General features: G+C 47.4%; 1 protein-coding gene across 2 annotated transcripts; it reads right to left on the bottom strand.

Annotated features, from left to right (window-relative positions):
- Positions 1-2799: 2799 nt before the first annotated feature.
- On the bottom strand, positions 2800-23965 carry FAM98C (family with sequence similarity 98 member C). 2 transcript variants are annotated; one of them, XM_040404893.1, is made up of 8 exons: positions 23821-23965; positions 21990-22138; positions 11164-11298; positions 9178-9362; positions 8936-9007; positions 6714-6830; positions 4419-4592; positions 2800-3529 (listed from the first exon to the last, which is right to left on the bottom strand). In XM_040404893.1, the coding sequence occupies exons 1-8, from the start codon at positions 23931-23933 to the stop codon at positions 3389-3391; spliced, it is 1086 nt and encodes a 361-aa protein (XP_040260827.1). In that variant the 5' UTR covers positions 23934-23965; the 3' UTR covers positions 2800-3388. The 2 variants fall into 2 exon arrangements, with proteins under 2 accessions (XP_040260827.1, XP_040260828.1); XM_040404894.1 differs by having other exon boundaries at positions 4419-4586.
- Between the last annotated feature and the right edge of the window lie 129 nt (positions 23966-24094).

Raw genomic sequence — 24094 nt, 5'->3', positions numbered from 1 at the left:
CCAATGAGGGGGAGTGGAGAGGTCCCTGTGGCCACTGCCACCAATGATTTTAATACTGGAGGGTTGAGAGGGGCCGGCGCACTGTGCCACCAATGATTTTAATGGGATGGGGGGATTGAGGGGGGGGGGCACACTGCACCACCAATGATTTTACCCCTTTATACAGGAGGCGGGTACTAGCAGATCAGCGGCAGTTAACTGCCGCTGATCGCAGCTCCCTGTCAGGGGCAGGGTGCCGGCAATGCGATTCTGCTGCCGGCACCCGCCTCCTGTATGTGTTAAAGACTGACTACTGTATATGAGTCCAGACTTTCACTATTAGGCCACACAGAGCGGCGCCCAGCGATGTCTCAGCACTCACCATTTAGTCCTGGGCGCCGCTCCGTTCGCCCGCAGTGCCCCATTACTGTCTCCTCTCCTGCTCCACATGCTGCTGATTACTATCGGAGCGATGGGAGGAGACATCAGCTTCACTAGTGGGCGTTCCTTCTCCCTGGCTGTAGCGCTGTCCAATCGCAGCGCAGGGAAAAGGAACGCCCACTAGTGAAGCTGATGTCTCCTCCCATCGCTCCGATAGTAATCCTATCATTGGGGGCGCAGTGCGCCCGCCCCTCCTCCGCCCCTCTCTTCTCATTGCCGCCCCTCCTCCGCCCCTCTCTTCTCATTGCCGCCCCTCCTCCGCCCCTCTCTTCTCATTGGTGGCAGCGGCAGCAGCACAGGGGGAGGGAGGACAGCTTCCTTCTCCCCGTGCTGCTGAGAGAGAACATGAGCGCGCCGATAGCAGCGCGCTCATGTTCAGAGATACTAGACTGCGCAGAAGCGCAGCCCAGTATCGAAAAAACGGAAATCCCGGTATCGTATCGATACCGGGACAAAAGTATCGATTGGGTATCGAAATTTCGATACCCGCAACAACCCTAGTTCTGCGTTGTGTAAAAATCGCAGCATGTTCTATATTCTGCGTTTTTCACGCAGCCCTGGCCCCATAGAAGTGAATGGGGCTGCGTGAAAAACGCATTGCATCCGCAAGCAAGTGCGGGTGTAATGCGTTTTTCACTGATGGTTGCTCAGAGATGTTGTTTGTAAACCTTCAGTTTTTTTATCACGCGTGTGAAAAACGCATCAATGCGCATTGTGCCCGCGCAGAAAAAACTGAACGCAGTCGCAGACAAGACTGACTGTTCTTGCTTGCAAAATAGTGCGCGTTTCACTGAACGCACCCTGAACGCACCCGGACCTAATCTGTCACGCTCGTGTGAAAGAGGCCTTAGAGGTCTGGAACTTATTGGATAACACTGACATAATGCAGTCAGTGTTGTCCAATACATTCCAGAACTGTAAGGCCTCTTTCACACGGGTGTTGCGGGAAAAGGTGCGAGTACAAAACATTGTAATGCGTTTTGCACGCGTGTGAGAAAAATCGGCATGTTTGGTACAGGGCTTGGGATCGGGGTTCTGTAGATTGTATTATTTTCCCTTATAACATGGTTATAAGGGACAATAATAGCATTCTGAATACAGAATGCATAGTACAATAGCGCTGGAGGGGTTAAAAAAATAATTTAAAAAAATTTAACTCACCTTAATCCACTTGATCGCGCAGCCCGGCTTCTCTTCTGTCTTCTTTGCTGTGTGCAGGAATAGGACCTTTGATGACGTCACTGTGCTCATCACATGGTTCATCACTATGGTGAGGGACCATGTGATGTGACGTCACCACAGGTCCTTAGCCGGCAGCTCAACATTACAGAAGACAGAGATCCGCAACTACGCGATCAAGTGGACTCGGTGAGTTAATTATTATTATTTTTTTAACCCTTCCAGCGCTGTTTTACTATGCATTCTGTATTCAGAATGCTATTATTTTCCCTTACAACCATATTATAAGGGAAAATAATAAAGATCGGGTCCCCATCCCGATAGTCTCCTAGCAACCGTGAGTGAAAATCGCACCGCATCCGCACTTCCTTGCGATTTTCACGCAGCCCCATTCACTTCTATGGGGCTTGCGTTGCGTGAAAAACGCTGAATATAGAGCTTGCTACGATTTTCACACAACGCACAAGTGATGCGTGGAAATTACCGCTCATGTGCACAGCCCCATAGAAATGAATGGGTCCTGATTCAGTGCGGGTGCAATGCGTTCAACTCACGCATTGTACCCGCGTGGAAAACTCGCCCGTGTGAAAGGGGTCTAAGGGTTACATAGCATCATAAATCAATATAATGCTATGTGACCCCAGCGGAATATATATATTATATACACACACACACACTGCATGCATTCTGCTTTGTGTGCAGGTGGCCTTACAAGGGCTGAGCAGACAGGGATCATTCTGAATAAGGCTGGGTTCACACCTGAGCGTATTCGATAAGCGCTTTTTACAGGTGTTTTTATCGGGCATTTGTATCGGGCCTTTTTAATGGACGTAAACAAGCAAACGCCCATTTAGGCGCATTCCTGCTGAAGTCTATGGGCACGACAATACGCCCCAAAGAAGCTCCTGTACTTCTTGGGGTGTAGGGCGTTTTACAGCGCGTTCGTACGTGCTGTAAAACGCTCAGGTGAGAACCATGCCCATAGGGAAACATTGGTTTTTGCCTGTTGAGCGTTTTACAGCGCTTACGAACGCGCTGTAAAACACTCAGGTGTGAACCTAGCGTAATTGCCTGGATTTTACCTATTCCGTATGGGGACAAGTGATCACTGTGGCGATCGCTCTTCCCCCTACAGATCCCCGTTTACACAGGACAATCTGCTGTCCACAAACAATCATTTCGTGTTCGCATCATCAAAGCTTTCACCTGATGAACGAGAGTTTTACAGTTGATTGGCAGCAACTTTAAACGGGGCAATTATCATCATTGAGCCTTCCTAAGAAAGCATCTTCCATATAATTTCCCCACATACAAAAGTATCTGCTTACCAAAGCAAAGTTGCACAACTGAGCACGGATTAGGATGCAGAAACACAGACATCGTGTGTTGCAGATCAAAAAAAATTAATATAAAAAAAATAAGTTTGCAACATAATGTGTAATGGGGGCAGCAGACACCCCACACCAATCAAAGGAATCAAAGGAGGAACGGCCATGTTTACGGATTATCTTCTGTTCTTCCTGGGGAGTCATCCACCAGCTGGCTATCACTGCTTGACGGACAAACATCTAGGTTATTAGAGTGCGGATGGTTTGGATATTTGGCCGAAGGCTTTCTAATGTCCATCATCTACAGTTACTCTGTAATAAGGTCAGAGCACCACCCTGGCCACCGTAAACCAATGGCAGTGAGGGACGTTCTGTAGTCTCCTGAGATTGCACATAGAATTACTTTGGCAGAAAAGAGGCCGCACACTATAGACTGTATGGAAAACACATTTCTCTTGGGCTCAATTCCTTTTTCTCTTATTCTTTTTGGGCCATCGTTGATGTCCACCTCCCCCTTCCCTCCTCTTCTCCCACATAGGCATTGGCGGCTCTATTTCATTAGGTCGTCCTCCTCGGTCAGGCACAGTACCCGTCATGAGCACCTATAATCCAGAAAAACAAAATACGGTAAAGATCTTAGGCGCTGTTTGCACACTCCAGCACCAGTTTCCCATTATAAGTGAATGGCGTTTGGCAGGTTCCCTGGTGTCCGTCATACAACAAGCATCATAACTTACTCAGCTTACACATGAGTTGCCCCCCTCTCCCTGCCCACCCACCAATGATGGACCGCTGTCTCTTAAAAGGGGTTGTGTCACTTCAGCAAATGGGATTTATCACGTAGAGAAAGTGAATACCAGCCACTTACTAATGTATTGTGATTGTCCATATTGCCTCTTTTGCTGGCTGGATTCATTTTCCCATCACATTATACACTGCTTGTTTCCATGGTTACAACCACCCTGCAATCCAGCAGTGGTGGTCATGCTTGCACACTATAGGAAAAAAGCGGCCGGCCTCTCTGGTGGCCAGGACTGTGGGAGCGCACATAGGTACACATGCGCAGCAGCTCCTGTCCTAGCCTCCTTGTACCTGTGCTGCAGCGGCGGCTCGTTTCCAGGGTTTACAACCACCCTCCAATCCAGCAGCGATGGCCGTGTGCTTGCACATTATAGGAGAAAAAGCGCCGTCCGGGACTGTGAGAGCACGTATAGGAACGCATGCGCAGCAGCTCCTGTCCCAGCCACCTCGTATCTGCTCTGCGGCAGCGGTCATAACCCCTGGAAACGAGCAGTATATAATGTAATATAGAAATGCATGCTAAGGTTATAAAAACTGCACCATGCCCTAAAAAACACTCATCCTACCATAAAGTGTGAACAGGACTTCATGGGGTGGGACACAGAAGAGAAACGGGCAAAAACCAACAAGTGTTTACCCACACTGAAAGATAAATGCACGTCCTGCCGTCAGGAGCAGCACGGTAACTACCTTCTGGATAGCAGTGCGGGTTTTCTCGCAGAAGGTGGCATTACAGGTGTGTAGGATTCGGGAGTAGTCTTCTCGGACAGCCAGTAAACGGGGGATTGTGATCCTGGACTCAGCAGTGAGCAATTTTCTTAAAGGCCAGTAGATGTCGTCCATGGATTTTTCCTTTACCTGTGTCCACGAAAAGATAATGAAATAAGGGGTTATTTACTATGCTGAAATAAGTCTAAATTAGGTGTATTTCAGGCGTAGATAGCGGCGCAAATGTTAGTTGCACCGATATATATGTGACTTCGCCCCGCTCTCCCAGGTCTAAAATTGTGGGTGTGGAGTGGGAGGGAATTCATCATTTCTATGCCTGTTTTAGGCCTAGAAAAAGGTCTAAAATGTAAGCAAGGAAGCTGGTGCTGGATGCACCGCTGAAGTTTTGGAAAGGCCAGCGCCTCTTCATAACTTACGGCTTTAAATAGGCCACCGTCTAAAATGCCTGTCTTATTAAATGTACCCCATAACGGCCCCTTTCACACGGGCGAGATTTCCACGCGGGTGCAATGCGTGAGGTGAATGCTCCTCTTTGTGCGTTTTCCACGCATCGCAGGCCCCATAGAAGTGATGCGGTGCGATTTTCATGCATGGTTGCTAGGAGATGATCGGGACGGGGACCCGATCTTTATCATTTTCCCTTATAACATGGTTATGAGGGAAAATAATAGCATTCTTAATACAGAATGCATAGTACAATAGGGCTGGAGGGGTTAAAAAAATAAAATAATTTAACTCACCTTAATCCACTTGCTCACGCAGCCGGCTTCTCTTCTGTCTTCTTTGCTGTGCAGGAGGAAAAGGACCTGTGGTGACGTCACTGCGGTCATCACATGATCCATCACCATGGTAATGGATCATGTGATGGACCATGTGATGAGCGCAACAACATCATCAAAGGTCCTATTCCTCAAAGAAGAGAGAAGAGATGCCGGCTGCGAGAGCAAGTGGATTAAGGGGAGTTAAATTAATTTTTTTTTTTTTTTTTTTTTTTTTTTAACCCCTCCAGCCCTATTGTACTATGCATTCTGTATTAAGAATGCTATTATTTTCCCTTATAACCATGTTATAAGGGAAAATACTAAAATCTACACAACACCTAACCCAAACCCGAACTTCTGGGTTCGGGTTTGGGTACCAAACATGCAGATTTTTCTCACACGCGTGCAAAACGCATTACAATGTTTTGCACTCGCGCAGAAAAATCGCACATTTTCCCACAACGTACCCGCATCTTATCCGGGCCAAGAACATGACGCCCATGTGAAAGAGGCCTAAGACCTATAAATCGTCCACTGCAGTAAAAGATCCATCACACAAAGTCTGTCCTTAGACTAGAAGGTGAAATGTGCAACAACAGGATATTTTCCAAAAACGCCACCGTTCTTGCCCCTGGGCTGTGTTTAGTATTATAGCTTCACCCCATTTATTCGAAAAGCAGTTCTAGACATAACCCAAGGCCAAAAGCGACTTAAGGGTAAGTACACACGTTCAGGATTTATGTGCGGACAATCCGCACCGAAATCCGCAGGTGCTTGCAGGGAAATCTGTGCGGTCAATCTGCATCAATTGGTGCGGATTTTCCTTATGCGGATTTTATGAATGGAGAAAATCCGGTCAGGAAAAATAAAATAAATTGGCATGCTGCAGATTTTAAAATCCGCACCGTAGGTCAAAATCTGTGCGGAAAATGGCATATTCTCATAGACTACAATGTACATGACCTACGGTGCAGATTTTCAGCACGCAATCTTGATCGTGTGCATTTACCATAGGGGTGGGCGATATGGCCTAAAATCTATTTTGCGATAAAAATTTTAAAGCATGTGAGCTATATTCTATATTTCGGGGGGGGGGGGGGGGGGGGGGAGGGTTAATTGCGGCAGATAACGGCGCGCAGTAATAGAGGCCAGGTATGGGATATGGCCGGCACGTGCAGGCTATGTTTGTATTCAGGCATATTAACTATACTCATTGGTGGCGCAGTGGCCACAGTCCCTCCCCTCCTCCTCCTCCTACTCTCTTCTCATTAGTGGTCAGCGGCAGCCGCACACAGTGGGGAGGAAGGGACTCCTTCCTTCTCCACTGTGCCGGCTCAGGAGAACATGGTGGGTGCCGAGAGCAGCGCATGCCATGTTCTACCGCGATATGGCGATATAAACTAAATCTTTCGTTGGCAAAATTTATATAGTTTATATTGCATATGGTCTATATCGCCCACCCCTAATTTACCATAAGGATTACAGGATAACTGACCTGAGCCCTCTCTGACCAGTGGAACGACTGCACCGTAACCTCAAATCGAGTCACCAACATCCTCATTCTACATTCGTACTCCTTGAGCATGGAGTAATGCAACTCCTGCAGGGTTTCCTAGGGAAAGAATGTACATGTATCAGTAATGGATATTCTCAGGTCTTAGGACTTCCACCCACTCATAGGTTCAAGAAGTTAGAAACAACCTTCATAGAGTGGGCTGTAACAGAAAACCGCTATTTGTTGTACTGGTCTAGCGCAGGGATCAGCAACCTTCCGCACTCCAGCTGCTGTAAAAATCCCAGCATGCAAACCTATTTGGCTGTTTTAGTAACTCCCACGGAAGTGAAAGGAGGATTCTGGGAGTTGTAGTTTCAGAACATCTGGAGTGACGGAGGTTGCTGATCCCTGGTCTAGCGCTTTTAAAAAGGTAAAAAAAATGTTTTGCAATTTGCACACAGGTGCAGGGTAACGTGCAGAAGATCTGCACCCAAACCAAAATTTCTAACAGTGGTTTTTGGTGCTGATTTGATGCGGTTTTGCCGCAGTTCTCACAATTCATTAGAAAAGGGCGAATTCCACAACTAAAATTGCAAACATAATTATGTCAATTACGATTGCTGTTTTAGCGGCGGATTTCTAAGGGTCTATTCACACGTCCGTTGTTTCTTTCCTGATCTGTTCCGTTTTTTGCGGAACAGATCTGGACCCATTCATTTTCAATGGGTCCTGAAAAAAAACGGACAGCTCAATGTCTGATTTTTTTTCAGGACCCATTGAAAATGAATGGGTCCAGATCTGGTCCAGATCTGTTCCGCAAAAAACGGAACAGATCAGGAAAGAAAAAACGGACGTGTGAATGGACCCTAAATCCGCACGGCAGTTCAGATTTCCGTGTGGAAATAGATCATGGACAGCATCCACATGGAGACTATGTTCGCCCAGCGTTGGCATGGTTTTCCATCCACACTAGAATCTACAGAATAAGGTCTCATCCCTCATGCATCACGGTCAGTGATCAGTGTCCGATTTTTTTGTCTGACAGGGGGAAAAAAAAAAAAAAAAAAAAGGAAGGTTAATGAAAAGTGTAATTTTATTGCACCAAGGTCTTGTAGAAAAAAAAACGGACACGGACAACGTAGCAGTTGTGCATCAGTTTTTTTTTTGACGGACCCATTGACTTGAATGGGTCCGTTTTCCACTGACAAGAATAGGACAGGTTATATTTTTTTGACGGACTGGAATCACGGACGCGGAGAAAAAAAACGAAGGACTATCAGTTTTTTTTTCACAGCTCCATAGAAGTTAATAGGACCTCCGCTACACTGTGAAAAATGACGGAACGGACGCGGATGCACACAACGGACGTGTGCATGAGGCCTTATACTGACAGCTTTAGGTCAGTAGGATTCTGTAGAAGTAAGGTCATGCAGAGACACACAGCATTATAAATCAGTATAATGCCATGCGCTCCTGCGAAAAGAGCAATCAGGCTCATAAACAGAGAGTGACCTCCGCAGAGGACACGCTCGTCTGAAAGAGCCCTTAGGATCTTTAGAAGGAATCTGTCACCAACGACCGCCCTATTCAGCTGTTTGTATAGACCCCTAAGCTGTGGTTCACCTGATTAAAACACCCTTCTTTTTACGATTGGACGCTCCGTTCCAGAGTTATGCTACTTTGCCTTATTATGCAAATTAGCATAATAAGACCTATGGTGCAACGAGGGCGTCACCAATGCTCTCCCAGCACATAAGCTCCACTCCTTTGCGGACAGCCCCTCCCTTGCTGCTTTAATTGACAGAGCCAGGCTGTGGTCAAGCAGTCAGGGAGGGGCTGGCCACAGAAAGGAGAGGAGCTTGGGTGCAACAAGTGCAATGGTGACACCCTCATTGCACCAAAGGTCTCATTTGTATATTAAGACAAAGCATCATGACTAGGGAACAAAGCTTACGATCAACAAAAGAAAAACAGCGTGAACCACAGCTACGTGTCACTGCAAACAGCGGGATAGGGAGGTCGCTGGTGACGGATTCCCAATTAGAGTCAATGGAGTCCACTGGGCGCCATTATGTGATGGACCTGGAACTGCTGTCATTTTTGTTGTTCTGATCCTAAGACAGTGAGAAGAACCACAAAAATGATTAGCGCAAATGTGAGCAGAGCACAAGAAAAATTTGCTGCATCATAAAAAAACTTTTGGAGTAAACTCGCCACCTTACCCATTGTTCAGGCTGCAGCTGGGATTTAAATAGAGGGAGAGACACGTGGACCGTCCCAGAACGTTCTGCGACCTAAGGAAAAATCAAAAGCAAAAAAAAGCTTTATTCAAATAACCTGCAAAGTTATAACACTTCTGCCTGCCAGGTTCCTACTCCAAACCCATTATTACACAGTCCTAGTGAGTGGAAAGGGCTTCTGCTGCAGAGCTTACAATCTAAAAATGCCAGTGCATCCCATTTACCTTATTCTGCAGCTCCCTCATGAGCTCGTTCACTGGGACGTCCGGGGAAATCTCAGGAAAATCCAATGCTTTTCCTATGAGCTGTAACTCCTCCAGAACGTCTTCATTGTGTCTTACAGGTTCAGAAGTGGGAACGCTGGCTTTCTTAAGGAGTCGAGCCGCCTCCAGATCTGTGCTCAGGAATACTGCGGTAAAGGATTGGCTGGCTTGTTATATTGATGCCCAAAAAAATATATTTCCAAGAACATGACTTTATTCAAGGTATAACAAGGGTATACCGTAAAAAAAAAAAAAAAACTGACATAGAAACCCAGCAAAAAATGAAGGTTTTAACACATTTAGATTTTTAGCATTGTTTCAAATGGCAATTACTGTTAAGGCCCATCTGTCCGCAGACCAATGACACCGGCTGACCCGTTACATGTGCGCTTGGCAGCTGAAGGCGTCTGTGTTGGTCCCATGTTCATATGTGCCCGCATTGCTGAGAAAAGTGATGTTTTAATAAATGCAAATGAGGCTCTAGGAGCAACGGGGGAGTTGTCATTACACCTAGAGGCTCTGCTCTCTCTGCACTTTGACTTTAGGAGAAGTCAGAGCCAGGCTTGATGACATTTTCACTGCCTGGACCTGTCAAAGTGCAGAGGATGCGGCAATTGCAGAGAGGCGCTTGATGGGGGTCACTTAATATTAATGTGAGGCACTAAATATTAACTCCATGCACTTGACTTTAATAAGAGACCACCATCATTTATCTCACATAACGGCAACTCTGTAAGGCTTCGTTCACATCAGCTTTCAGCCTTTCCGTTCTCCTGTTCCGTTATAGGAGCAGGAGAACGGAAAGGACAGATTCGGCGTATATGGGAGCCGAACGGAGCCTACGGACCCCATAGACTATAATGGAGTCCGTTATGTTTCCACTCAGAGGAAGATTTTTGAAGAGGAGACAAAAGTCCTGCATGCACTACCTATGTCTCCGCTCCAAGACCATCTTCTGAGCAGAAACCTCACGGACTTTGTTATATAGTCTATGGGGTCCGTAGGCTTCGTTCGGCTCAGTTATGCGCCAAATCTGACCTTTCCGTTCTCCTGCTCTTAAACAGAACGGAAAGGCTGAACGGTGATGTGAACGAAGCCTAACTCTCATTAACCGCACTGTTCCCCAGCACTGTACAAAACCACCGTTCACCGCCCGCCCTTCCTGACGCTCCCTTCTGCCTTTGCCACATGATTATTGATTAAGGAGAGCGTCCCTCCCTTTTCACTGTGATGCAGTCGGCAAACAGGAGCAGCGCGACACCAAACTGCACCTAGGCTGGATTTCTTGCGACTGCCACCCCAATCATTTCTATTAGATCACCGCTGCTCAGCGATCCTGGCCGCGACCCGTGTCGCCCAAGCCTTACACTGCCAGATAATCGTGAACGAGCGTTCCCATGAACGCTTGTTATCTGTCCGAGAATCTGCCCTTTACTTTTGATCTTAGGAAATGCCACGTTACGCCCTGGGTCTGTGCGGGGAACACGTCCTGGATTATCAGACTCTCTCACAGTTACAATGGAACTCTATGGTGACATACGCCACTGTATGGCATCAGTCTGGGGCATCTGTTTAATGCACACATTTTTTTGTGTACGTTAAATGGATGGCAGAAACGTTATATGAACCCAGCCTAAGGGTCCGTTCACACGTCCGTATGTGTGTTTTCCGGATCCGCAGAACACGGACACCGGCATTCTGCGGACCGCAAATCACCGACATTCCCATAGAAAATGCCTTTTCCTGTCCGCAATTGCGGACAAGAATAGGACACGTTCTATTTTTTTTGCGGAACGGAAGTGCGGATCTGCGGATGCGGACTGCACATTTCCGGCCCTATTGAAAATTAATTGCAGAATCGGTGCGGACCCAAATTGCGGAACGGATGCGGACGTGTGAATGGACCCTAAGACATGGCTGCCCATCTTATGGAAAGTCCTACATTACCAATGAGCTGAAGGCAAGTTGCGGCATTTAGCAGTCTGGTTGTGACGTTTCCAGAGGTCAACGCCGCGTAGGGACAGTGAAGCTCGCTCATCACGCCGCTCATCTCCAGCTGGAAGGTCTCGGAGTCGGCAGGGCCTGAGGAGGAGATGGACTGTGTTACAGAAAAGAAGAAGAAAACAAGAAGACCCAGTGAATGCCGAGTCCCGGTCTTTACGCCATGAAGGTAATGCAATGTGCCATGTAACAAGTACTCTTTATAATACACCCAGCTCCTGCTGCAGAACCTCTTTTTGAAAAGGAAGCAGATGCTGCTCATAAGTCAAAGACTGAATGAGTTAAAGGGCATCTGTTTTGTACCTATAACACACCGGCTGACCTGTTACATGTGCACTTGGCAGCTGAAGACATCTGTGTTGGTCCCATGTTCATATGTGCCCGCATTGCCGAGAAAAAATATGTTTTAATATATGCAAATGAGCCCCTAGGAGCAACGGGGGCGTTACCATTACACCTAGAGGCTCTGCAACTGGCATGCCCCGTCCACTCTGATACAGCCAGGCATGATGAGGTTTACACTGCCTGATCCTGTAAATTAAAGTGCAGAGAGAGCAGAGCCTCTAGGTGTAATGACAACGCCCCCGTTGCTCCTAGAGGCTCATTTGCATATATTAAAACATCCGTTTTTCTCAGCAATGCGGACACATATGAACATGGGACCAACACAGATGCCTTCAGCTGCCAAGCGCACATGTAACAGGTCAGACAGTGTCATAGGGACAAATCTACTGAGAGATGCCCTTTAAATTGCCGTCCTGCAGCAGTCAAAGTGCCCCCTTAATACAATTATAAGATCAGGACAACTTATTCCATTACTGTATAGTCCAGTTCTGCAGCAGTGGACAGGGGTCAGCATGGGGACAGAGTAGTCTGCAGCTATACATCCCAGCAAGTTGTGACGCCCTATGTATCCTGACATCTTCCCATGATCGCCAGCAGTTACATTTTCAGCAATCCGTGCTTCAGGAGCTCCTCTATGGGCCAGACACGAAATACATGTAACGTTCGCCACAGACATGGTCTCTCAGCTCTGCTCTGAGTGCTTCTGAAATTAGGTCAGCAATGATGAAAGGCGGGGGGGGGGGGGGGTGGGGGGAGTACCTGCTCCGCCAATCCACACAAGTGGAGGACATCTCTTGTAAAAAGAGTTTGCTGGATGGAGATTTGGGACATAAAACTGAGGGAATGAAAACCAGAAAAATTTATAAAAAACTTCCACACTGCTCATCTCCAGGAGTTAATGACCATCGCTGTGGCGCAGATAGGAGGTGACCGGGACGGGAGCTGCTGCGCATGCGTGCCTATGTGAGCTTCCACGGTCCCGGCCACCAGAGAGCCCGGCACTTTTTCCTACAGTGTGCAAGCACGACCACCACTGCTGGATTACAGGGTGGTCATAACCATGGAAACGAGCAGTGTATAATGTGATGGAAAAATGAATCCAGCCAGTAAAGGAAGCAATATGGACAATCACAGAACATTAGTAAGGGGCTGGTATTCACTTTCTCTACATGATAAATACCATTTACTGAAGTGACACAACCCCTTTAAAGTCAGATCATGAAAACGCAGGGCAATGCAGCTGGTCTGTGGTGCTGCGCTTTCTATGATGGGCACTATACTAATTTTCTGGTAAATGGCCGCTCTTTAGGTCTCCAGAACTGCACACCGACATTGTGTGTTTGGATCTTGGAAAATGCACATAAATGATGTTTCTCTGTCAGATCACAGGAAGCATCATTTTTCAGTTGAAAAAAACTTTTAGAAAACTGTCTGCGTCTAGATATTGCTGACATACTTGTTATGGCGCCCCCTACTGTTCTTTTGATTACCTCTTCGAGAGTCCGCTGGTGAGAAGAAGCCGCTTCTAGTGATAATTATTATTGGCTGCCCATGTGCAAGAGGATCCAGGTGATCTACTGTGCAAGAGGATCCAGGTGATCTACTGTGCAAGAGGATCCAGGTGATCTACTGTGCAAGAGGATCCAGGTGATCTACTGTGCAAGAGGATCCAGGTGATAGGACTGAGCTACTGCACATGTGCGACCACCAGCACTGGACACATTTGTATTAAGTGTTTATTATGAAAAACAACCCCCACACATTAGGAATCACCGCGTCCTTCACAACCTGCTCTATAAAAATATCACATGATCTACCCCCCAAGGTGAATGCCATAAAAAAAAAAAAAAAACTGTGCCAAAACTACCAATTTTTGGTCACCTTGCCCCATAAAGTGTATTATTGAGAGATCAAAAATTCATATGTACCCAAAAATGGTACCCAAAAAAAAACAAAAACGTCAACTCTTCCCTTGCACAAGACAATTGACAAAATAAAAAAATATGGCTTTCAGAAAATGGACAAAAGTAAACATATTTGATATTGTCGTGTCCGGTGAAAAAATAAAATAAAAAAAAACTATGCCAGAACAGCCATTTTTGGGTTACCATGCCTCACAAAAAATTTAATATAGAGCGATCAAAAATCATATGTACCCCAAAATATCAATAAAACTGTCACCTTATCCTGTAGTTTCCAAAAGGAGGTCACTTTTTGGGAGTTTCTACTGTAGAGGTGCATCATGGGGTCTTCAAATAGGACATGGGGGAGATTTATCAAATTGGTCTAAAGTAGAACTGGCTTAGTTGCCTATAGCAACCAATCAGATTCCACCATTCGTTTTCCATAGGAGCTGTGAAAAATGAGAGGTGGAATCTGATTGGTTGCTATGGGCAACTAAGCCAGTTCTACTTTAGACCAGTTTGATAAATCTCCCCCATGGTGTCCAAAAAAAAACAAAAAAACAGTCCAGCAAAATCTGCCCTCCAAAATCCATATGGCGCTTCTTCCCTTCTGCACCCTGCCGTGTGCCCATACAGCAGTTTACCACCACATGTGGGGTGTTTCTGTAAACCGCAGAATCAGGGTAATAGATTTTGAGTTTTGTTTGGCTGTTAACCCTTGATGTGTTACAGAAAATAATGGATTAAAATAGAAAATCTGCCAAAAGTGAAATTTTGAAATTTCATCTCCATTTTATTTGATTTTGGAAATTTTCTTAAAAATTAAGAATTGCCTTCTAACGTCCTAAAAAAATAAAATAAAATGATGCCAACATAAAAAGTAGACATATGGGGGACGTTAAGTAATAAATATTTTATGAGGCATCACTTTGTGTTTTAAAAGCAGAGAAATAGAAATTTAGAAAATTGCTAATTTTTCCACATTTTGGGTAAAATTTGGATTTGTTTTCTTATAAATAATGGTGAAATTTATAGACTCAAATTTACCACTTTAATGAAGTACAATGTGTCAGGAGAAAACAATCTCAGAATGGCCTGGAGCGTTCAAAAGTGATTACCACATAAAGTGACAAAAATGGCCTGGGCAGGAGGGCGAGAACTGGCCCAGGGTGGAAGGGGTTAAGGCTCTGTTAACATTAGCATCATAGCTACCATGACGCCGAGAAGAATCCGCCCTTTAGCAATTCAAAATGGTTGCTCACTGACTTTGCAATTGGGTTCGTTGCGGTTTCTCTCATTTTGATGGGAAGAATACCACTGAACGCTGCATTATTCTTGGTGTCAAAGTGACTGAAACCTTGAAGGGGTTATCCCATGAGTAATGTAAAAGATAATCAGTAGGGATGAGCGAATCGACTTCGGATAAAACATCCGAAATAGATTCGCATAAAACTTCCTTCTAATACTGTACAGAGCAGGAGCTCCATATACTATTAGAATGTATTGGCTCCGAAGAGCCGAAGTGATTGCTTCGTGGAGTCTCGCGAGACTTCAGGTAATAACTTCACAAAAAAATACAAAACTCTGGTTCGGTTCCAAGTGGTACCTTAACAGCAGGTGGCGCTCTACGGATAGATTTCAGCCAGTAACTCAGTGGCTGTACTAAATGGTTAAAGGGAATCTTTCACCTAAACGGACCATTATAGAACACTAATCCCATCAGAGGTCGCAATAATGTCTGTACAAGCGCCAGACACCTGTTCAGGCCATTTTACTCCCTGGAAAAAGTCTAAGGCGTACAGATACGCCTTAGACTTTTCCCTGCCATTCATCAGCGCTGTGAACGGCGCAGGCAGCGCAGTGATGCTGCTGCCTGAAACAACCAATAACAAGGCTGCTTACAGTGAGGAGCTTTGTGATTGGTCAGTTTGAGCGGGCTGCCGAGCTTATGGCACACCGCTCTGAAGGAGGCGCGCAATCCTTACTGGCGGGATAAGTGGCCTTGCTGTGTAGTGGGGGTCCCGGATCTGAGCACCTTGTATTTCCCTTTAATGATGAGTCTGAAGCGCTCAGCCGAGCGCCGTCTCCTCCCTGCCGAGTGCGGTACTGAAGACGGCCTCAATAGAAGGTCTAGGGGACCGTCCTCACTACGGTGCTGAGCGCTTCAGACTCCTGCTTATAGAAGTCAGCGGGGGTCCCAGCGCTGGACACGCCAACAGGAGACCTCCATAACTGACAGACCTCTGTCACCTGTCAGCTTTCCTATGAATCCATCAAAGATTCATTGCAGCATGTTCCATCAGACGCTGAGCTAGACATATTGTTTGCTATAAGGATTTCTTCTGTAACGCGGTGCTACATGGCGGCACGTGGTGCTGCAAGGACTGCATGTGGCCAGTAAAACTGTATAATCCAATAACCACAGCGGTGGTGGCATTATCTGGTGGCATGAGATAGGGCAACCTGGTCATGGAAGACAAACTCCCCTTTATAGCAAGATCAAGCATAACACAGAATGACAGCCTCTAGATCAGGGATCAGCAACCTCCGGCCCTCCAGCTGTGCTGAAACTACAACTCCCAGTATCCTCCTTTGGGAGTTACAAGAACAGCTGAGTAAGTGTGCATGCTGGGAGTTGTAGTTCCACAGCAGCTGGAGTGCCAAAGGTTGTTGCACCCTAGATCAGTGGTTATCACTGCGTGATGGCATCATCCAGATCCACAACCTGTGACTGTGGCGGTGCAAGGTATGTGCCCAGGTCTTTCACTTGTGCCCTTGGCACCAGCATGCGCCACCATCCATTGTGCCTGTGTCCTGCTCTGCCAGTGCCTCAGGTCTCTTCAGAGTCTACCAACAGCCCCGGTGGCACCGACATACCCACCTGAGAGCTCATCTACAAGGACGTAACTTTAGTGGGCAGCAATGGCCACGTGATGGATGGCATACCCCAGTGACAAGCGGCACAGAAACGGCAGCAAAAATTAGGCCTCTTTCACACTACAGTATTTTGCGTTCAGTATACTGGACGTTTTTTGAGTTCAGTATACGGAACAGATACTGAACCATTCATTTCAATGGTTCAGCAAAAAATACTGAAGTGTCTCCGTGTGCATTCCGTTTCAGTATTTCAGTATTTCCGTGCCGTGGAAAGATAGAACATGTCCTATGTTTGTCCGCAAATCACGGTCCGTGGCTCCATTAAAGTCAATGGGTCCGCAAAAAAACGGAATGCATACGGAAGGCATCCGTATGTCATCCGTATGTCATCCGTTTTTTGCGGATCTGTCATTAACAAATGCTAGGCCCAGCCCACTGTGGCCATGTGTTTCTTGTTGCCAAACTTTGGCTGAGCACAAATACAGGTGGCTTCCGTTTTTGATCCGTGAAAAACGGACCGTATACGGGAACCATACGGAAACCATACTGAAAGGTTTTTGCGGACATACTGAACGGAAACGGAGACACAACGGAACCCAAAAACGGGACAACGGATCCGTGAAAAACGGAACGCAAAACACTGAAATGGACATACTGTAGTGTGAAAGAGACCTTAAAGGGATTGTCCCAAGATCAATACTATTTACCCATCCATACTTGACCCAGAGAACACTAGAACATGGTAACCAAGGTGGGGCCCCCAGCGATCATGTACTTAAAGGGGACATGTCTGTTTTAGTAACTACTTGCATTTCCCATGCAATAATAACTCTGGGGAGTCAATTCTTGTGACTCTATATTGTACCATTCCTCTATTATTCCTACTAGAACTTATGAACGAATTGTGATTAGTCTGCAATAAAGGTCCAGCGGGGGGTTACCAGTTCACAGCACTGATTGAATAATGTCAGGCTGTGCAGGGACACCCCCATCTGGACCTTCACTGCAAACTGCCAGCAAGTCATTCATAACTAATAACAGGAATAACAGAGGAATTGTGCAACATAAGGTCATAAGAATAGATGCTCCAGGATTGTTATTACATGGGGGGTGCAAGTAGTTTCTGAAACAGACAAAATCGGGAGAGGTGAGGGGTCCTCTTTAAAGGGAATCTGTCACCAGAATCGTCACCATTAAACTAAAATTGTCTTGTAGCACTTACTACCTCCTTTCCAGATGCGCTTTTCTTTCCTTGCTGCTTGGTTTCTATCTCTAAAAAATTCACTTTATTCCTTATGCAAATGAGGCAGTAAGGAGCCCAGAGGGGCGTTATTTTTGTTCAAAGGCGCCCAGGAACACCCCCATTGAGTGCCCACGCCCGCCCTCCAGCAGAGCCCAAGCACGCCTCTCCTCGGCTCATACTCTACACCCCCAGCAGCAAGGAAAGAAAAGCGCATCTGGAAAGGAGGTAGTAAGTGCTACAAGACAATAGTTTTAGTTTAATGGTGATGATTCTGGTGACAGATTCCCTTTAATGACAGGTGATAAAATATTGATCTTAGGACAAACCCTTTAAACCTCATAAAATCACTGCAACAGTGACCTCAGTGGCGCCGACCCCCCTCAGCGCAACAGTGACCTCAGTGGCGCCGACCCCCCTCAGCGCAACAGTGACCTCAGCTAAATTTAAAATTGCATAAATTTGCTATTTATGCATGGAAGATAGTTCTAGATACTGGTAATGGTTTCCCTGCATAAATAGCAACCCCTTAATGTTATGTAGGCCTTTGTATTAACTATTTGAATTACTGTAACTTTCGTACTCCTCATCGGCTAAAAATACTCCTCAAAAATGGTAAGAGGAGTATTTTTACTCTTCCAGAAAAAAAAAAAAATATGTAGCGTGACCTCTGAACCCCATGATCTGAATTATAGTCCCCGTATTGGAACGCTACTTACCGTAAGTGTTCTATAATGGTCAGTTTAGGACAGGCATGCTCAACCTGCGGCCCTCCAGATGTTGCAAAACTACAACTCCCATCATTCCCGGACAGCCTACAGAAGAGCATGGTGAGAGTTGTAGTTTTACAACAGCTGGAGGGCCGCAGGTTGAGCATCCCTGGTTTAGGTGAAAGACTCCCTTTAATGACAGGCAACTACAACAGTATTCAGATCCAGGCGCTGGTTTGAAAGATGTAGAATATTTTTCGTAGACGACCCCTTTTAACGGAATCCCCACAAAGGCTCTGAAACCAAGTGTGAACAAGGTCTTAGCACCAAACGCATAGGCCCAGAGCCATCAGGACCACAGAGGCACCGCTACATCGGAGACCATTCCCTTCTATATGCAGCCGTCACAGGGATCACTTACTGATACCAGGTGCCGCTCCTGGAACCCCCCGACACACAGCCGACTTTACCAGGGGAAGCCGCATCTGCACCCTTCAAGGAAATGCCAAGTAAAGAAGGTTGGACATGGTATCCTATTTGTCATCTATTTCATGATCTACACCTTTCTATAGGTGACCCACGTCCTAGTCACTATAGGTTTGTATCTGCATTCGACATGTGCACACAGCTCAGTTTTCTCAGCTCATATAGAAGCGCTGCGCAGCGAGACTCCCCCGCACTGCCGTCAGTCACGATGAGTCAGAAACCACATGTGAACGGTTGGATCCAGGTAACCATCAGGAAGCACAGACCATTGATGGCGGTCAGGTAAACTTGCCTCTAATATTATAAAAGTTACAGCTTTAAATTTTTTTTGGAAAATATGCATTTTTATAGAGGGGTTTATCGAGTCTCTATCCATGTGCTGACATCTAGTGGTGAATGCCATCACTACAAGCAGGTTGTCAAAAAGTATTTTACCTTTATTTCATTTTACATACAAACAGCACATTAACAAAATTAAAATGAGGGGGAAAAAAAGTGCGCCTGTATGCGTCACGATATAATCCCCGTATGTAGGACATCAATTATAATAAAAAAAATATCCAAGTCCAAAAATAAGCACACGTAGGACAAGGAGGTACACCGGTAAACAGGCTTCCGCCACACGTGACACGTAGTTCGCTATGGATTCATCTGGGGGGGTCTGACCTTTGGGTAAGGTTACACTTACACGGCAGTTTCCGTTTTGCGGTCCAAAAACTAGATACTGGCAATGTGCATCCCACACTTCCCGTGGGAAGAGATGCCGTAAAACGGACATGATGTGGTTACTTACAATTAGGCCTTATGCATATTACGGACATCTTCCGCACTCCCATTACTAGAAATTACTATTCATGTCCGTAATACGGCCTAGAAAAGGATGCGTTCTATAATTTGCAGCCCGGATGATATATCCGTGCGTGGTCTGCCTTTTTTGTGGCCCCATAGAAATTAATGGGTCTGCGTTCGATCCTCAAACGCAGTCAATGGGGATCTTGCGGTCCCCGGCATTATCTGGCACTGCCGGATCTGGTGAACGCTGTTCCTATGCCGGATTCATGAACACACATGTGAAGGTGGCCCCTTCTTTCTTGAGATCAGTACGGTCACATAGGTCAGGTCCCCCCTTCCCTCCCTGGATCATAAAGTGATGCCACATCCCAGCCATATTCCATCTCTACCGTAACATGGTCGTCCAGAGCTCTACATACTTATGACCGTCCTTAGGAGAGCTGTCGAGATAGGATAAGTGAATGGCGGCTGCCAAGCTTCTGGACTCGAGTGCCACTGCTGCTGACCAGCCAATGGCATCAGCAGTGACCTGGGCAGGAATGGTATGTGACCAAGTCTTTTTAATTTACTTTTGCACTACCCCCGACTATGGGTTCCTGGTCTCTCAGAACTCTTTAAATGTATGTACACAGTCGAGTCCCGTTATTATGACCGCCATCTGATATCCAGAGTAACCGCCGTGTGCAGCGCAGACAGCAGCTAGACGGGCTGGGAGAGACTCCATAATGTCCTGGTAGGTGGTCACAGCCATCTGGAGCCATGCTGGCTGCAGTGCATCCCACAGCATCTGGAGATGCGTGGGGGGAGGATTCATAGAGCGAACGTGACCATGGAGGTGGTCCCACAGACACTCAATTGTCTGGGGAATTAGGGGCCAGGGGTAGTACTTGGAAGTCTTGGTCAGGCTCTTCCAACCAAAGTCAGACATTTCTAGTCTGTGACATGTCCCATTGTTTTGCTGGAAGATCCCATCCGCCCCAGGGAAGACCATCAGCATGTAGGGGTGGATGTGATCTGCAAAGATGGATTCATACCAAAATCGGTGGAGAGTGCCTTCCACATGGATGAGTGGGCCCAAAGAAGGACAACATTGCCCCAAACCATAAAGCTGCCCCCACCAGCAATGGCTGCACGGGGTTTGCTCTCTGACATTTCTCTCCTGACAAGCCAACGTCCATCCGAATGATGAAGCCGAAAACATGACTCATCGGAGAAGACAACCCCTCACCGATCAGCGGAGGTCCGATTCCGACACAAATTGAAGCCTTTTCTTCTCATGCAACTTGGATAGAAGGGGTGCAGTGACCACCCGTCTGCTCCGAAGCTGCATACACAGTAGAGTCCCCTGAATTGTTGTGTTAGGCCTCATGCGCACGAACGTTGTTTTGGTCCGCATCAGAGTCGCACTTTTTGCGGCTTGGATGCGGACCCATTCACTTCAACTGGGCCGCAAAAGATGCGGACAGCACTCCGTGTGCTGTCCGCATCCGTTGCTCCGTTCCGCAAAAAAAAAAAAAAAATATATATATAACCTGTCCTATTCTTGTCCGTTTTGCAGGCAAGAATAGGCAGTTATATTAATGGCTGTCCGTGCTGTTCCGCAAATTGCCGAACGCACACGGACGCCATTCGTGTTTTGCAGATCCGCAATTTGTGGACTGCAAAACACACAACGGTCCTGTGCATGAGGCCTTAGACATGTCCGGTCACCCCTTGGTTCATTCTGGTGGTGAACTGCTCCCCTGTAGGGTGTCGCTTTGCCCTCACGCACCTTCATAACCAACGCTCACCTCTCACATCAGTGGCACCTGGTGCTCTGCAGTTTCCACGTATGTTATTCACAATGGTGCCATTTGTCCAATCACCAGCACGTGAACAGTTAACACTGCGCAGTGTCAGAAATACTGCCAGCCGGGGCCCGAAAGCCAGTATTCCTCCCTTTTTACAACTCTGATAAATCGCCCCTTTAACCGTGACAGCAACGAGGGATATGTGTGCAGACTGCCTAACACACCCCTTATATCCCCACCGTGCCAGCTCGCCGCCCCTTATATCCCCACCGTGCCAGCTCGCCGCCCCTTATATCCCCACCGTGCCAGCTCGCCGCCCCTTATATCCCCACCGTGCCAGCTCGCCGCCCCTTATATCCCCACCGTGCCAGCTCGCCGCCCCTTATATCCCCACCGTGCCAGCTCGCCGCCCCTTATATCCCCACCGTGCCAGCTCGCCGCCCCTTATATCCCCACCGTGCCAGCTCGCCGCCCCTTATATCCCCACCGTGCCAGCTCGCCGCCCCTTATATACCCGCCAGCTCTGCACACGCAACTTCTTTCATGAGTTGTGCACCGTCGACATCGAGAGTAGGAAGTGTCAGAATAATGGGTGAACCTCAGTGTATTTCGGTGACCCGCACTTTACCTTCGGTTGGGCTGACATTTTCCACCAGAGGGGTGACAGATTTCAGCTCGGACACCAGCCACACACACAGAGATGTGAACAGCTGGCACTCGGCCCCCGACTCACAGGAACGCAGCAGGGCATCCGCATCAGATAAAGGTCCCGTGTAGCTGAAATGTAAAAGCAAACGATTAGTCAGATAACACGTCACCCTGTGTCCGCCCCTGCAAGTGTCTCACCAGTGTGACGGGAGTGAAGGTATGTGGCGGTATAATAGCACACAGGTACATACCTCAGGGTTATACTCCAGCAGACACATGGGGAATGAGCCGCTCGCTCCTGATCATTGCGCCTCAGTCGAGTGGTATTTGTATGCGGCAATCCCTTCCTCTGTAAGGGGATGAGCGATCCCTACTGTGATCATTCAGCCCCATAGGGGCTCATTGTCTGTGGAGGGGAGGACGACGCGCTGCCAGCAAACAAGGCTTTTTGGTGCAATCACCCAACAGGCGAGCATGTTCTTGTTCGTTGGGTGATCGGCGCCACCTCTCTATGAGGGCAATTATCGGGAACGAGCGTTCATCCCTGATAATTATCCGGATCCTCGGCCGTTGGATGTACAGAGACCATTACCTAAGGAGAGCCATGGCATCCACTGATCAGGGGGCCCAAAATGATGCATGTGCTCTATACAAAGGAAAGTGACCGCCCCTGAAGGTTTTTAATAAAACGGTGCACGCCTCAGCAGGATCCACCCTATTAAACGAGACATGCTGCCCGGCAGGGTTGATTCCGGTTATTGAAACGCTACCTGGTTGCACCATTCCAGTGAAGACACTTTTATTCTATGTGTAAATTAGGGCTTCAGTGCACCAAGGGGTGCACCCTACCACCTCCGAGGACCTCAGCTCCTCTGTTTTCCACGCCTCCGCCCCTTTAATAAAAGAACCAGGCACCAGCGTCCTCTCGCCTGGACCTGCAATGGTGCGCCAGCGTTTATGCTTTACCGAGCCCGTCCAGTGCGCCATTACAGGCAAGAGGGAGCCGACGCCTGTCCATCAAGGGGATGGGGGCGTGGACAGCAGAGGTGCACCATGGGGCTAGGGCCCTAATTTAAATCCAGAACAAAAGTCTGTTTTTTCTCTGGGACAGGGCAAAAGATTTTCGTCATCCAGGTATCATTTCAACCAGCAGGAACAACCTCACCAGACAGCACGGTCAGGTTTATAGGGTTGGTCCTGCTGACTGATGCTATTTAAAGGCCTTGTGCAGTCAGTTATACTGATGATATCCTCAGGATAGATAATAAATATCAGATCTGTGGGGGTCCGACTCCCCCACCCCTGCCGATCAGCGATGAGGCGCTCGCTGCTTTCTCTTCAAGATTACTTTGTAGGTGCAATAAGATTACCAGTGCTCATCCCAGTAACTGAACTGCAGCACTAGGCCCAGCCACACTAAGGTGGGGGGCGCTGTGCCCGTGTAGCCAATGACAGGGGCCTAAGGTCAGGAGGAACTCAGAAACCACACCATTGCACTGATCAGAGGGGGGGCTCCCACCAATCACTGATGGCCTACTCCAAGGAACAGAGTCATGGAGATCCCCTTTAATCTTTGAAAACCTCTTTTTAGGTTCTCAGGATCACGTGACCTACGGGGATCCCATACACTGTAGGATTTACCCTCCAGTGACGTCACGTTTGCGCTAGGGTCTAAACTCCATGCGCCCTATGGAACGTCTGACGTCACAGGGTCATGTGACATTACATGCCTTACGTACTACAAGCCCCAGGACGACCAGTCAGCTTCCATGAAAACAGAGCAATCAGGGATTCCCCTCGCAGACTCTCACCCGAGCTCCCGCAGCAGCCCGGCCGCCGCCCTCAGTAACGTCTCCACAGTCTCACCGTCTTCCATCTCGTCTCTCGGTTCTGGCTCTAGTTCTTCGCTTCCGGACTCACTCATCGTCTCACCTGGCCAGCACCAATTTGTCACGCCTCCCGCCGTCTCCTAGCAACCGTCATGGACTCCTCCATTTTACGTCACAGGCGCGACCAATCAGAATGCTCTTTTTTTTATCAGCGCCTGTTTTGACACGTGAGGCGCCGTCACGTCATGCCCCCGCC

This window comes from Bufo bufo, chromosome 8 (assembly GCF_905171765.1).
Source record: "Bufo bufo chromosome 8, aBufBuf1.1, whole genome shotgun sequence".
NCBI lineage: Eukaryota > Metazoa > Chordata > Amphibia > Anura > Bufonidae > Bufo > Bufo bufo.
This window is presented reverse-complemented; position numbering and strand designations above follow the sequence as displayed.